Source organism: Microtus pennsylvanicus, chromosome 4 (assembly GCF_037038515.1).
Source record: "Microtus pennsylvanicus isolate mMicPen1 chromosome 4, mMicPen1.hap1, whole genome shotgun sequence".
In the NCBI taxonomy this organism is placed as follows: Eukaryota; Metazoa; Chordata; class Mammalia; order Rodentia; family Cricetidae; genus Microtus; species Microtus pennsylvanicus.
The window spans coordinates 109830864-109847599 of NC_134582.1; the positions used below are offsets into that span (position 1 = coordinate 109830864).

The following is a 16736-nucleotide window of genomic DNA, read 5'->3' on the forward strand; positions in this document are numbered from 1 at the left end:
CTTTAAAATGCAGGTACAATCAGCTCAAGTTCTGAGATGGAAGCTTCAATAAGCTGGATCAGTAAGGAACGTGCATAGACTTCTCCGTTGTTTTTATTCTCTAGGCAAAACAGCATAACAATTAGCCACTTCCACACGTTATATATTGTCATTGTAATAGATGTAAGCACCTGTGAATTCGGGTCTCCACAGAAGTCCCGGAACCAAAACCAATCTCCAAGGAAACAAAGGACAGCTGTCTACTCTTCCCCTTTTCCTCTGGGCCTTGGAGCTGAGCACACGTGATACTCATCCTACGCAACGCTGCTGACCATCCCGTTGTGTGGGCCTAGTTAACTGTAGGATTCACTATGGCAACGTTAAGCATTCAAAATGAGAAATTGTTTTTAATGTATAGTTGAAATATAGAAACTGGACAAATGGCAAAATTCAGGGTTCTTGGCTACTCCTTGGTCATATTAAATTATTTATTTGGAAAATTTCAAGCCATTTTGCCACAGCCCTCTCTTGGCTCTAGGAAGTTGTGAGTCTGAGAGAATTTTGTTTTCCAATTCCAAGTATTTAAATTTTCCAAGGTGTATTTTGTACACACCTCTTTCACAGGTGCTTACATCTTTTGTAGCCTAAATTCCATCTTTAACATTGGCCCTGTCCAGTGTATTGTAAAGAGATATAGGAAACAAACACAAGAAGACAGTAAAATCTTGGCCATTTGGGGTCAGCTTTATTCTCCAACACAACTTTTTGCCTGCAAACACCATTTTATAGTTCAACTATGTCCTAGAACTTTCTCGGTTTACTTAATTCTTATTTTCCATGCCCATATTTCATTAGGCTTTATAATATGAGTTACTGTGGTTTTGAACTTGGCATCACTGGGGAGACGGTTGAGACATTTTTTGGACCAAGGTTGTATACTCTCACTGTCTACCTCCTTTGCACCTCCACATTGTGACCACATGTGATTTTCCATCTCCGTTTCCCTTCAGATGCAAATCGGTTTACTGGGTGCAATAGGGTTTTGCTCAGGTTTGTGCCTTTCCAGTCAAACTGCTATTCGAGGGCTATCTGAGTAATGTGTGCTCATGGACACAGAGTGTGGAAGACACATCTGGGACTCTGTCTCATTAGTAGGTTAGGGTCTGTTGCACTTGTCTGCCAATACCTATCTGCCAATATTCTGAAGTCTTTCCAGTTCCTAAGTGCTGATTTAGATAAATGCTTTTCTGATACAAACGAAACCATGTGCTATTGAATGCGGCCACGAAAGTAAGCGCTGCTGTATGTGCCCCGGTTGGAAGAAGCCTAGAGAGACCTGGCTTGAATCAGGTAGGAGGGGAGGTGCAATTAGGTTCCAGTGTCTATAACTGCGCCATAAAAATGTCAAACCTCAATCTTCCAGGAATCCCAGAATGTAAGGGATCTTGAGGGTCAAAATTGATTTTGGATCCTTGGTTTTCTATCAAACATGATTTGGTGTATTAAGAAATGCCAGAGAAAATAACAAAATAGGCCTTCCTCTCTTATAGTTTTGGTAATGAGGACAATGACAGGGTCATCTATGAGTCACCTAGACCTTTAGAGTCGCATACAAGCCCCAGGGTAGCCTGGGTGCCCTTTGAAAAGCAGGATTCAGACTGTTTGAAGAGACTTGAAGTGATTCAATGACCCAGGCAGGACTTCTGTCAAACTGGCCATTGTGACTCTCCTCGTGGTACCTGAGATCAGAGAACTGGCATTTGGTGACCCTGTTAACTCACCAGAGGGTCTGTATTGCCCTCTTTGAGTAAACCTGGATCATTATCTGAAATCTAACTTATGCCAAGGCTGATTGTGAGCACTTTTCCCCCACCATATCCCTGAAGTTTAAGTGTCTCAAATCTTCCTTGACTCTTAGTTTCATTCTGTCTGTCTCAAATTTTCCTACAAAGAGGTCACTCTAGTCATGTGGACTTTTGGTGTTTCTCCAGCTAGAGATTCCCTCTATTTCTTCCCAAATCTTTTTTGTGTAGGCCCACATCCAATAAGGTGCGGCCTTCACCTCTCAGGCCACAGAACTCTTCTGATCTGGCTCTGTTAGGTTTACACCACCCATCATTCAACCGATCAACAGTTATGAATCCAGCTTATACTCCGTCCAGGATTCTGTAATAATTGTACCAAATAGTACCTTTTTTATGAATTGATATTATTTCCTCAAAGTCACTATAAGCTTCTAGAAGGTAGGACTCTATCTCCTTAAATCCTACACCTTGTCTGGCACCCTGCCAGTATCTAGGTGGCATTTAATGTCTCTTATAAAATAATTCTTTACACAAGTAGCCATTAGTTAACTTCCTTGTTGGGTACCCTCAAAATATGGCTCAGTACCCATGCATTTTCAGGTATATCTGTTGTATGAAGGTATATACATTGTATGGTGTTTCTTTTTTAAAAAAATATTTATTTATTTATTATATTATGTGTATATTACATTCCTTCCGCGTGTGCCTGCAAGCCAGAAGGGGGCGCCAGGTCTCATTATAGATGGCTGTAAGCCACCATGTGGTTGCTGGGAATTGAACTCAGGACCTCTGGAAGAGCAGTCAGTGCTCTTAACCTCTGAGCCATCTCTCCAGCCCCTGTATGGTGTTTCATATTACATATATCTCTAGATTTAAAGACTGAGATTTCCCTGTGCCTAATGGGTGCCTGAGAGGCAATGTTGCTGGCTTGGTGCAGAGACAGCTTTATACACACACACACACACACACACACACACACACACACACACACAACTCAAGAAAAGCCTAAAGCATTAATTTATTCTCTTAGCTCTTTGAGATGCTAATGTATCTAACCAATTCACAGCCATCAGCCACAATCCCTTCGGTTTAAGAGCTTTGTCTGATCAACGAGCAAAAAAATAATTAAATCATCCAGGGTTCTTTTACTCTGAAAACCTGAGACATCTGAGCTCTCTTTAAAGCAGAACACACACTGAAACCAGGATGTCTGAGAAAATTGGCGGAGGTCTGAAGTAGCAACTGAAAATGATGCCACTAATGGCGTTGATGATGGGTGGAAAGGAGATTACTAACAATTTAGTGTTCTGTTCTTAACTCCAGTCAAGCATTTACCAAAAGAATTAAACGGGTTGAACTTTGAAAATCTAAATCAAATCTTGAAAGCATGAGTATATTTTGCCGGTGGAAAAGAAGGGAAAGAGGGAGAAAGTGCTTCAAAACTGTCTCCATCCCTGGTGCAGCTCCTTAATGCAGTGCTTTTAAAGCAATGCGCAGAGCTTTAAGACTATCTGCTGTGTTCCATTCTGGTCTGAAATTGTAAGATTTTCATAAGAAATGACTTTGTTTCATCCAGCGTCCCGCAGTCCTCTACCATGTCAAGGAGCTTCAAGGAGAGAAGCCACGTTCTGTAAAAGGGGTCTTGGTCATTATGCACAAGACAAGCCATCAAGACACATGTATCTGTCCTGTTCGTTTCACGCCATCCTTCCTGTCTTCCCTGCAGCTACCTCATCCCTGAACTCCCAACTGCAACAGCTCCAGCAGCTCCAACTCCAGCAGCAGCAACAACAACAACAACAGCAACAGCAACTGCCTCCTCCACCACCAACCAGCCAGCACCCACAGCCAGCCTCACAGGCGCCCTCACACTCTCAACAGCCACAATCCCAGCCCACGCCGCCCCACCAGCCACCACCTGCCTCACAGCAGCCACCGGCTCCGCCAGCTCAGCTGCCGCAGGCTCCTCAGTCTCAACAGCACCAATCCCACTCCCACCCCCAGAGCCAGAATCAGTCATCTCCAAGCCAACAGAGCTCAAGTCCCCCTCAGAAACCCAGCGCATCTCCAGGACATAGCCTTCCGTCACCGCTCACGCCGCCCAACCCTCTACAGGTATGTTTTCCATCCTTCTCAGGAGGAGGGACTCCCCCATGGTGTGGTACAGTCCCCAAGGCCAGGAGGCCAGCGAGACATAGCATCCTGTTCCACAGTGTCCAATTCAAATTGATCTCCTAGTCTTAGGGAAGAGGAAGCAAATGGCAGGCAGCTGGGGAACGAAACAAATGTAAACGAAACAAATAGAAGTCCATTGACGCTGCCCTCCGAAGGATAAATGTTATGTCTTTCTTTCGGTGAGAGGACAGCGGTGTAAGTGCACTTGTAGCCTGTAATAACTCCATTTTATGATACTTTTTGAAGGCTGCAAAGATAGCATCCAATTAAAATTATTACTAGCACAGTTTTGTAGCCCCGTGGAGAACTGCATCTCCTGTCCACGAGGCTTGCTGGTTATTTCTCTATATTATGAATACAACAATGTCTTCCCTTCAGTACTTTCGGCTCTTTTGTTTTTATTTTTCTAAATACTCTCTGGGGTTAGGAGGGCAAAGAATTTTAGCCCCAGTCTTATGTCCCAGATTCCAGCCATTACTTCACAGACTAACAAGTACTCTAAATGTATGCCCAGGGCCTCAACAAATCTGCATCTTGATACATGATAAAGCTGCTGTGTATTTACTTTATTACTGTGAAACTGAAGAAATAAAAAATCAATACTTTAGGTTAATCATGAGTGATTATCTTTAACCCACTATCATTGAAGAGGAATGAAGAGGAACATTCTGGAATATATAACTTTAACTACAGAAAGGCATTCTTTAGAACAGATTAGCTTCTAAACAGAATGACTGGGGTGCTAAGGCAGGAGGTATCAGCTACCTGTTTTTCAACTTACATGAGGTACTTTTTCCATGAGATTCCAAATGACTCAGGATATTTCTAGGTGTGATGACAAGCAAGTGAATAGTTTAGGCATCCACTTCAAGGCCAATTTGCCCTCCCACCTTCTCTAGAGGTGAGCCTTGATCCAGTCTCCCCAATCCAAGGATGACACCAGCAATGGCGTTTATGGCTAATAAACAGGAAAACAAGCAAAATCACACAGATCAGCACACAGCCTAAAGGCAGGTAGATTAGGAATTTAGCAATTTAGAACTGATTTTTTTGGATGACCCATTGCTTTTTCTCTTTAAACTTGCTCACTTGGAGTGGTTCCAAGTTTACCTGGAAATCCAAACACTGACTGAGGAATGATTGTGATTTCCTAGTTAAAGGTGGTTAAAGGTGACTTTCACCACGAGTACATTCCAAAGTCAGGGCTAAGGTGTAATTTTTCACAAATATTACAAGGGCAAGACAACCTAACAATTTTGACATGATACTGAAATGAACTCAAGCTAGAAGTGTTTTCCTGGGATCCCTAACGTCTGAATGGAGGCGAGACATAACCAAATGCACACATGCCCCAGTGTCAGCAGCTGAAATGTGTCTCTGTCATCCCAGAGACAGTTTAATGCCTTTTAAGAACAGTTAGCCCGGCAGTGGTGGCACACGCCCTTAATCCCAGCACTCGGGAGGCAGAGGCAGACATATCCCCGTGGGTTCAAAACCAGCCTGGTCTACAAGAACTAGTTACAGAATAGGCTCCAAAGCTACAGAGAAACCCTGTCTCAAAAAAACAAAAAGAAAAAAAGGAAAAACAGAAAAGAAAAGAAAGAACAAACAGTTAAACACAGTTAAAGTAGACAGACCTAGACACCAAGAGAACCGATGACTTTTACACTCTATAGCACACTACCTGATAGAAACAATGTGCTTTAATTTGACTCCCAGTGTTGGAGAGTTGCAGTCCATAATAGCAGAGAGGGCGTGGGGGGCAACTCAGACTGTAGCCACAGTGGATGGCAGAGCCTGTTCACAATTGTAAACCAAGAAGTACAGACCAAAGCAGGAACCAGGGACTGCCTTTAAATGGCTCATCCCCAGGGATGGATTTCTGCCAGCCACACCCACCTAGAGGTTCTACAGCCTCCCCCAAATAGCCCCACTAGCTGGGGAGTAAGTTTCAAACAGGAACCTGTGGGAGATGTTCAGATCCAAACCACGACAAGATGCAATTAAACATTTCTACACTGGTCCCACCGAGACACCAAACTAGGTTACATCACCAAAAAAAAGTCATCCTGCCTTGAGAGATGGCATGACTTACACCTGCCCAAGTTGTTGATTATAATCCAGAGTTGTTTTTCATTTAGTAAAAGCCAGCTTGGAGCTGTGTAGACGCCAATCTTCACAGAACACTGACAACACCTGAGGAGTTCTAAGTTGGCTCCCAGCTGCCGTGGAAATTCTGGGCTGTTTAGTTTTGTTTCACTTTTCAGCCAACGGATGCTCAAAGTCACATTTTGTCTCCTTAGAGTCCGGATAAAATATTCTCATTTTCTTGTCAGGACTTTTGCTTCTGAACTTAATCAATATATTTATGATATTTAAGTGGACCTGAATGAGTGACCACCAAAGAAATGCCTTGTTGAAAGTTTAAAGCCATTTCTGAGTAGATACAGAATTAAACTTGAAGAAGTCTCTGTCAACAAGAATAAAAGTCTGATGTCAGGCATGTGTAAAGAAAGGGAGAGTTTCATGGTCTAAACTTTTTCCCCCAACACTCGCTGTAGGGCTTTTGAGTTTGTGAACATGGAAGGTCTGAACTCTTAAAAAAGAAAACCACTCTAAAGCCACCATGCAGACATTTAATTCTCAGAGGTAATGATCTTTATGAAATAAAATAAAATGTATGATCTGAAAATTATTCAGGGAATAAAGATCAACTAAATTTGTATGTGACAACTTAAGTTTAGTTTTTATGATTCTTTGTTTTGATATGGACTTTATCTTCCTACATTATGCAAACTCCATCTGAGAAAGAGCATTTTAAAACTGTGCAGCATAGATTATGAGGGAAAGCCAGGGCATCAGAAGGCCCTTTTTGTTTTCTATTTGGTTCAAAACCATTTTGAAGGATAACAATTATTTCTCAAGCTCTATACTGTGATGTTTTCAGAAAAAAAAAGTCTTAAATGAACACAGGTTGTAAGACAGATTGGGGTGAGGTCATTTTTCAAGATGGAGGGAAGAAAGTGAGCAATGCTGGCAGGTAGCAACACCTAGACAAAAAGTCTCCAAATAGCTCCTGTCAGGGTTTTCTGTAAAATTGCGGTATAATTTGATTTCACTTTTTCACCCAATTCCATGAAATGGATTGCATTTACAAAACCAGATTGTTGTTTCGTGGCAGACAAGACTCTAAAGCATTACCCCTCCAGAAAAGCCTGGGTAAGAGAGGAACTTTGTTCATTCGTTTTGATCATTTGGGGGCCAGGGAAGGGTGGGTCTAGAGTGGACAGCAGAAGCTGAGCCCTGCAGGGCTGTGTTCTCCATCGAGACTCAGAGCATGCTCACTCGGGACTTCCTTCTGTCCCAGGAGGCTGAGGAGAGACGTTCTAAAGAACGAAGGGGAATCTCACAGGTCCTCAGGAGCCAGGCAGTCAAGGTGCACAGGCAGGTGTGGGCAAAATGCAAAATGAACTTCAGTATTGAGTTCATGGAACAGAAAAGTGTAGCGAGGACTGAAGTTAGTCCTTGGATTCAGGGGTGCTTCTCAGCCCATGCCCCTTCATTTTGATGTAGCTCATCTGCATCAGAATGGGCAAGGATCTAAAACAATGACATAGAAGAAAGCTTTTAGATTGGGAGGACTTCTCCACATTGGTCGAATGTGGCAGAGAGCCTGTGAGCCTGAGAATGGTGAGGCCCCTCCTTTCCAGCCCTTGGAGACTGTTTTTCCTGGGATGCCCTGCGGAGTGTTCCATGCACTGGAGACATCCCAGGCACTCTGCTGATGTCCTAATGAGCAGAAAGGTTCTGCCAGGCACTGGCTCGAGCCCGCTGTGGCATACTGGAAAGTTGGTGGCTTCTTTCTCATCCCAAGTCACTCGTGGCTTTTGTCTGGTTATTGTAACCCTCTGAATGTCGTTTTCCTCATCTGCCATTTCTAAGAATCTTTTCAGGCCTCTGCACGCAGGATCCAAATGTTGGTAGAAGTCTAAGCCTTTAGTGGGCTGCCGAAAACCTTATTTTCAGATTTTTCGGAGTATTCTTCAAGGTCAGGTGAATTTCTTCCCACTCAGCTGGATGGCAAAGTGGAAAGAGAGTGGAAGACAAGCGTAAGTGGGATAATGATAGCAGAAGAAGGTTTTAGCTTAGCCAGAGAGCCCAAATTAAACTCAAGTTTGTATCCTCAGAGAGTCGCGGCTCTGCGCTCTCAGCCCAGATTGTTCTGCCGCACCTGTGCATTAGAGAAGCTTAAGGAACGAAACGCTGCATTTAACCCCGGCCTTCTGCGAACCATCTTGCATGGCAGGAAGCAGGATAATCTTTTCCTTTTCTTGTTGTACTGCACATTTTAATAAACAACAGAGGGACAGAGAGGAAGATGAAACAGGAGCAAAAAATAAAATAAAATAAAATCTATGCTTGTATGAAAAATGAGGGGCCTGATCACCTCCTCAGGCTCCGAAGACGGTATAAGAAGCATTTTTACATGTGAGCATTTGCTGATATGCAGGTCTAGTAACAGCCCAGTAAAGAACCTTGGTCAGAATCCCACCTTGGTTACAGAGGGGCATGACCTTCTGACTTTCTTGACAATAGTTTCTTACTGGCCCACTCTGCATACACTCACTGTCAATATGTAATGGGGAAGGGGAGTGTCATACCCCTTTCTGAAGCAGAAAGTCCAAGTCTTGAAAAGTAGTTCTTTGCATTATTTTTAAAGCAGGTTTTCTTCAACAATGAGCCCACCTCCTCCCCATTAAAAAGGCCAAACTCCCTCTCCCTTCAGCAATTAGTATTGATCAGTTTAGCTCAAGGTTCCTGGCTACAGGATTTCTCATTCGTAAAATTAAACCCTTCTGAGGCCCTTTCAGTTCCTTTTGAGCTTTGCATTAGAAATCAGTGACACTGTGTGGTGTTGGGGCCTCGCACGCGTACACTAGTATACAACCTTCTTCGACTGTGATCAGTTCTGATACGAGAGTCCTCTCTGCATTCACACAGGCAGAGGCACCTATGGAAGTGAGACTAAGGTAAGACAACATGGTTCTCATCTCAGATCCAGAATTTAGGAGCATCCCCAAAACACGCTAATTGAAAAAGATAATAGTCTCATGCAGTATTTCAAAAGTTCAAATAGCAATCATCCATCATCATAAGACCTCAGGTTTTCATCATTAAGCCAGGGTGAGTTGTAGTCTATTCTAAAGCACAAGGGGAAATACAGGGAATCATGATGCACTGGCCTGAACTTGAGACTTGCATTTTCAGGGTTAAAAGGCTGCATTAGGTTGCTTTGCATCTTGACCCTTAATGCAGCACCCAAGGCTTCCTCACTCATGGCTCCTCCACCTGTTGCTACCAGATGTGTTAAGGATGTGGTTAGCAAGCATTCTCCACAGCCAGAGGCATCCCATCTGTTGGAGATTTCAGTACACCTTACTTTCTAGATGTACTGGGAAATGCACCAAATTTTTGCAGAGCAGGGAAACAAAGACATATTGGCTAATAGATTAGGAAAGGATAGGGGCTTGTGAATCCATCTTCCTCTTTGCTCACGACTAATAAAGCAATCTTTTTTTATTTTGACTGAAATATTAGGACAATCAGATAACTTTTCTGGTTGACTGATTTTCCTTAACTGTTTTAGGATTTCCTGAAATCAAGTAAAGTTGCTAAACATGATAGCACTGTCACCATGTAGCCAACACTCTCCCACAGCAGTCCAATCACAAAGACCTTGGCATGGGCTGGGAAACATTTCCTCTTGGCCTAAAGACCCAAAGAAAACTTGATTATCATGGATGAGAAAATCCAGCAAAACTCAGAGATGTACTGCGAAAATTAGATGTAGCACACTAATAGAGATGTTTTGTGTGCTATCAATTTGCCGAGCAAATCTTCATTAGCCTATAGTTGTAAAAGAGTAATACTATTTCGGTTCACACCACCATCCAGAAGATTGAGGCCTTTACTCATGATTCGGCCATTCAGCAAGAGGCCTGGTGGGAAACAGGACTCCCTTTGCCCATCTGTATTAAGCATTGAATAAAATAAGCAAAATATATTTACCCATATACTCTGAAAAGGACCATTTTTCCTTTTATGAAAGGAAGAAAATCTCCTTTAACAAAACCCTCAGTTCAACATTACTGACATTTCAAAGAATTTATTACAAGCATTTGAGATCCGGGAGGAACAACAAAGTTTATATTGCTTTGAGAGTGGCAGGGGAAAAAATTAGTTTACCAAGAATATACTTATACACTGCAGTGATTCTTTGTCATTGTTTAGATTTACCATTCTACTGCACTCCCTGTCGATTAGTCAGATCGTGGGGAAGGGATTTAACAAAGCAGGCAGTGTGGCCTCACCACTCACTGTGAAAGCTCACATCAAATAGTGAGAGACAGAAAGTGTGTACAAGGTAGCAGTGGTGGAAATTATTGCAGCATTTAAATGTGGTAAGTCCTAAGTTGTCAAATACAACAGACCCACTGTGATCATGACAATGGGGCAGATCCATGAGCTCAGCACAGAGCCTGGCACCATACACCTTCTAGTCCCAGCATTGGCTATTGACAGGAGCTGGTGAACCAATCCCCAGATAAGTGCAGAATGGTCTGAAACCCTTTTACCTCCGTGTTCATAAATGTATCATTTGGCTGACGCTTTTCTCTGAACAAGCAAAACTTGCATTTATGTGAACTCAGTATAATATTCTAGTACTTTAACACTGTGTTATTCTTTATGTCTTAGCCTCATTTCCCACAAGTTTGAAGTAAATTTTCCATGGGCTTTTAAATTGACTCCCAAATCATAGACTCGCAAGTGAATATTCTCTAGGTTGTAAAAACTAAAGCACTTTTACCAATCTCTGCAAACATTTGGTAAGCACAAATGGTGCGCATTGCAGCCTTGAGAGCATCTGCAGATCAGACTTGGTGCACCTTAGAGAGTGTCTTTCGAAGCAGACACTGCTAGGATCAAACGCTACCACTGAGGAACACATCGGTCAGGTCAGCACATCCAGCTGAGCCCCTCAGTTTCCTCTGTGACTGGAGAGTGGAGCTGGGGATGAAATGTAATGGCGTATGGGAGAGCTATTGATATGGTTCCAGAGGATAGAGCTAGTGCCCGGTGGTGACTATCGTTCATTGACTGTAGCTATTCTAACCTGGGGAGGTAATGAGACCAACAGATGCACTTGGACAAATGCAAGCAATTAATCTTGGGCTACAAAATGCATGCATTCATAGTGTTCACCCCTGAGCCTTATCTTGTGACCCTGAGTCAGAAGGGTGAAGGGACTCTGAAAGGGACGTTTAACAAAGGCTGTTGAGAATCTCCAAGGGGTGTAAGCCAGAAAGAAAGTAGATGCTTGCATTTAATCCTGACATTCATTAACCACCTCGTTTTAAAGACTTAAACCTGCAAAATCTCATCTTTACCATCAATATTATCAAGAACCAAAATAAACTTACTTCTAACTTACCAATATAGTTTCTAATATGTAAATAAAGGGGGCCTTGTTTACTTATTGTGAGTGTGTATGCCTGCGTGTGTGCTCACACATGCTCTTGTATGCTACTCACATAAGCAAACTAGAGGACAATTTTAGAGAGTTAGTTCTCTCCTCAGGATTGACCTCAGGTTGTGTAGTCCAGTGGCAAGTGCCTTCACCCACTGAGCCACCTTACCAGACCAAAGAATCTTGGTAATATCAGCTCTTCTGCTAGCTTTTGAGACTTAGTTGTGCTTTTATTACATGAAAAGTTTATATTGGATGATATTTTAAACCTTTCTAGATCCACATTCTATTCATGAAGTAAATAGCATGGTTTGATGGCAAGGGGAAAAATCAAACATGTACACTATATTCCGTAAAGTATATGCAATGTTCAAGAAATACTCCTAATATTGACTAATATTTATAGTGTTTTGAAATTTGCATGTGTGTTTTCTTATTCATAATTTTATTCATGGCCTCAAGATCTGAAGCTCTAAACATTTATTAAATAAAAATTTGTGTATATCCTACAGAATTAACTTCAATTTCACATTTCTACACAACCCAAAAGAAGCTAAAATTATTTACCAATATGGGGTCTCAAAAAGTTGAAGCAACTTCCTAAGCATCATTAAAACTGACAGAATTTGTACTCCGGTGTAGGTGTGATTTCAAATTATCATCACTTATATTTTTCTACATCTGCAATGTCTATTTTGAATGTCAGTGACCTATATGTTTGTGTGTTTTCCTTCTCTCTCGCCATCTCCCACTGCTAAGACTTAAATATTGAACGTATGAGTACAGAAGCGGAGGTTGGAAGGGCACCCTGTTGGGAACACCATCCCCAGAGTGTCCACAGACCTAGCACAACAAAGACAGAGTTGCTTCTCGGAGTGGTTATCCAGTGGAAAGCACAATTCTATCCTTGGCCACTCAGCGAGTCTGTCTGTGAGGCCAGAAGAATGTGCAATGGCGGGAGTGCTTAACAATTGACTGCTACTGTCTCTTTTGAGTCTCAGAACTAGTGGCTATGTCTGAAAACCCAGTTGGGTTCAGATTAATGCACATTCCTAGCCTAGTTCATATTGTCTGAATTAAAGTTTGACGGTGATGAGTCCAGTACCATTTTGTTTTCTCTAATAGGAGATATTTGACTGTCGTTAAAAAGAAGAAGAAGAAGTAAAGTTAGGAATCCCTTCGTTTTCTCTGCTGGACTCTTCAGAGTGGGGCCTCTCTCTTTGTATTTTATTATGGCGATACAGGGCACTTACAGCTTCTAAAGAGAACAAAATATTTTAAGAGCTCGGATAAGAGAAGGTTGAAAACAATCCCTCTTGCTATCCTAGGAAAGCTCTCTAGGCCATGATCTGTAAGACTTAAAAGGTTAAATCTTGTTGATTAGGGGAAAATAGCTTTGTATTACTGCCTGTGATCTTAAAAAATGATGTTCCTTGCAAACTCAGCACACACAGTACTCTGCATACAAATGGACTTGTTGAAGATTTTATCTTTTCTCCAATATGCATTTTGTTTGTTAGTTTTTCACTTAAAAAAAAATTTGTGGACTTAAGTCTGGGTCCTCAGTTTTATTCCACTGATCGGTATGTCTGTTTTTATGTGTGTACCATGCTGTTTTTATCACTAAAATTCTGTCATATCCCTTAAAATCAGGGATGGCAATACTCCAACAGGTCCTTAATTGCTCGGGGTTGCTTTAGTCATCCTGGTTTTCTTGTGCTTCTATATAAAGTTTAAGATTATTTCTTTTTCAATTTCTGTAAAAAATTGTGTTGACATTTGAAGGAGACTGCATCGACTCTGTAGACTGATTTTGTAGGGATGGCTACTTCATGGTATTAGTCATACCAGTCCACAAATATAAGAGGTCTTCTATCTTCTGGTATCCTTTTTGTAGTAGTAGGAGCGGCAGGCTGAGTCCCCGCACCCGGCCGCCTGAACGGCCGCTTTACCCGAAATAATTACACGGAAACTGTATTCTTTTAAACACTGCCTGACCCATTAGTTTCAGTTTCTTATTGGCTAGCTTTTACATATTGATCTAACCCATTTCTATTAATCTGTGTAGCCCACAACCTGGCTTACCAGGAATGATCTTAACCTGCGTCTGTCTGGAGTGGGAGAACCATGGCGACTCCTCGACTCAGCTTCCTTCTCCCAGCATTCCGTTCTGTTTACTCCGCCTACCTAAGGGTTGGCCTATCAAATGGGTCTAGGCAGTTTCTATATTAATAAGAAATCACTCCCACATCACCTTTTCAACTCCTTTTTACAAAGTCTTAAAGTTTTTGTTATGCAACTCTTTCAATTTCTTAGATTTATTCCAAAATACTTTTGAAGATATTGTCATTTGTATTTAGGGAGGCTACTGATTTTTGTGTGTTAATTTTGTGTGCCATTACTTTGCTGAAAATCTTTATCAGCTGTAAGAATTTTTTAATAGGGCCTTTAAATCTTTAACGTATAAAGTCATATAATCCGCAAATAAGGATACTTTAAATTCTTCCTTTCCTATTTGTATCCTCTTTATCTCCTTCACTGGTCTTATTGTTCTAGCTAGGACATGATGGACTATACGGAACAATAGTGTAGAAGTGGATGTCCTTTGTCTTAATTCTGATGTTAGTAGAAATAATTTGAATTATTCTCCTTTTAGAATGGTGTCGACTGTGTGGTATGGGAAGTCCTTCTGTATATGTGTTGTTTTTATAAATAAAGTTAATGAATAAAGAAGCTGCTTTGGCCTGTGATGGGGCAGAATAGAGCTAGGTGGAAAAATTAAACTGAATGCTGGGAGAAACAACAACAACAAACAACATCAAACAACAACAGCAGTGGCAGCAAAGAAGTCCAGGATCAGGTGGATTCAGTGCGGTGTTCTAGATCTTCAAAAATGAATGATTACCAATATGCCTGAAATTTTCACAAAATAGAAATGGAAGGAACATTCCTAATTCTTTTTGTGAAGCCATGATTGCCCTGATACTAAAACAATACAAGCACCCAATGACAACAGCAAACATAGACAACTCTAGACCAGTAATCCTTTGTGGATATTGATGCAAAAGTTCTCACTAAAATATTTGCAAATTCAATCCAAAATCACACCAAAAATATTATCCATCATTATCAAGTAGGTTTTGTTCCAGAGATGCAGGGATGGTTCAACATACAGAAATGAATAAATGTAATCAACTACATAAATAGACTGGAAGATAAAAACCACATGATGATCTCATTAGATGCTGAGAAGGCCTCTGAGAAAAATCCAACATTCCTTCATGATAAAATTCCTTGGAGAGACTAGTGATACAAGGGACATACTTCAATAAAATAAATCCAGTTCATGGCAAATCCAAAGCCAACATCATCTTAAATAGAAACACTAAGCATTTCCACTCAAATCAGGAGCAAGACAAGGATGTCGACTTTCTTCATACCCATTGATTATAGAACTTGAAGTCTAAGCTAAACCTAAAAGACAAATAAAGGAGATAAAAGGATTGCAAATAGGAAAGGGAGAGACCAAAGCAGCCCTATTTGCAGATGTATGATTTTATAAATCAAAGACCATAAAGACTCCAATAGGAAACACAACTAATAAACACTTTCACCAAAGTAGCAGAATACAACAGCAAAACACAAAAGCTTTCTAGTTATAAATGATAAACATATTGAGAAACAATATTGTTTTTATTTTGAATTGGAACCATTAATATTGAGAGTTGTTAAGGAGCACTGTTTATTTATTCCTGTTATTTATTGTGGTTCTGTTTTCCTTCCCAGACTTACTCTACTGGGATTATTTACTCCCTGTAGTTAACCTCTTGATACTGAAGGGTTTTTTTTTTCTCATTTTGTGCTTTCTATAGAGTTGGATTAGTGGACAGAAATTAATAATTTGTTTTGATTCTGGAATGCTTTTCTTCTTCAGTCTTTCGTGATTGATATTTTTTCTGAGAATACTAGTCGAGGTTGGTATCTGTGTTCTCTCAAAACTGGTAGAACATCCATCCAGCCCCTTTTGCTTTCTGAGACTCCTTCGAGAAGCCAGGTGTTATTCTAATTGCCCTACTTGTATATGTGACTTGGACTTTTTCCCCTGTAGCTTTGATATTCTTTCTTTCTTCTGTACATTTAGTTTTTTCATTATTATGTGTTTTTGTGAGTTTCTTCTCTGTCATGTGTACTTGGTATGACTCTTGTACCTTGATAAACATCTTTCTTTAGATTAGGAAAATTTTCTTCTTTGATTTTGTTAAAATATTTTCTGTGTCTTAGACCCAGGCTTCTTCTCCTTCCTCTATGACTGCCATTTGTAAATATCTTGTTCTAGTGTCTCAAGATTTCTTGGATGTTTTGTGCCTAGAATTTTTTTTCAATTTAACATTTTCTTTGACTTAGCTATCCATTTCTTCAATGCCTGGGATTCTTTCTCCCATGCCTTGTAATCTATTGGCGAGGCTTACTTTTGACTTTCTAAAATTTTCACTTTCAATTTTATTTCAGTTGTGTTTTCCTTGGTAGGTCTAGTTTTTCTTAAATTCTCCTTTCATGTATTTAATTGCTTTTATCATTTCATTCAACTGTGATTTCAAGGTCTTCATTAAGGTATCTTTGCAAGGTCCTTGAACGTATTCATAATTGCTATTTTGAAGATACTGTCTTGTGCTTCAGCTAAACTGCTTTTCTCAGGACATATTATATATAATACAGTTGGTGGTTTCTGGTAGAAGCATATTGTCTAGTTGTGTTTGTATTTTTTGTGTCAGGATCTAGGCATATAAAGTTATGATGTTCAAGGTGTTTGTTGGTGTAAATTTCTGCTTTCCCCATTGATGGTTGGCTTTTCCATTCTTTGGTTGCCTTTGCCTACTCTGGGTTTAGTCAAGTGTTGTGGTTATAGGGTCCCTGGTAAAGAATGTTTCTTCTGGGTAAGTATTTGTCTCAAAGAGACAGAGCAAGTCTAGAAGGAAAAACTGAAAGTGGTGGTGGAACAGAACAAGGGGGACGGGACCCTAGGTTTTCTTCAAGACATAAATCCCTAGTGGTTCTAGTTACAAGGTTTTTAATTAGTGCTTTTATTTTATTGTATAGTGTGAATGTATTTAAATTATTCACTTCATCTCTTCTTATTATTAGTAGATAGCATATCTAGAAATGTACTCATTTCATTTAGGTCTCCCAGTCTGAATGTAGATTTTGCTTTAACGCATGAATTATGATTCTCTGATTTTCTTCATTGTATG

The 16736-nt window shown here is 40.6% G+C and overlaps 1 protein-coding gene across 2 annotated transcripts in view; it reads left to right on the forward strand.

Annotated features, from left to right (window-relative positions):
• Pou6f2 (POU class 6 homeobox 2) overlaps positions 1-16736 on the forward strand; it is a 361642-nt gene that overhangs the window by 245378 nt on the left and 99528 nt on the right. For both annotated transcript variants that reach the window (XM_075970147.1, XM_075970145.1), the window contains exon 4: positions 3511-3899. In XM_075970147.1, the coding sequence (XP_075826262.1) occupies positions 3511-3899 (389 nt within the window). The remainder of the gene's footprint in view (positions 1-3510; positions 3900-16736) is intronic.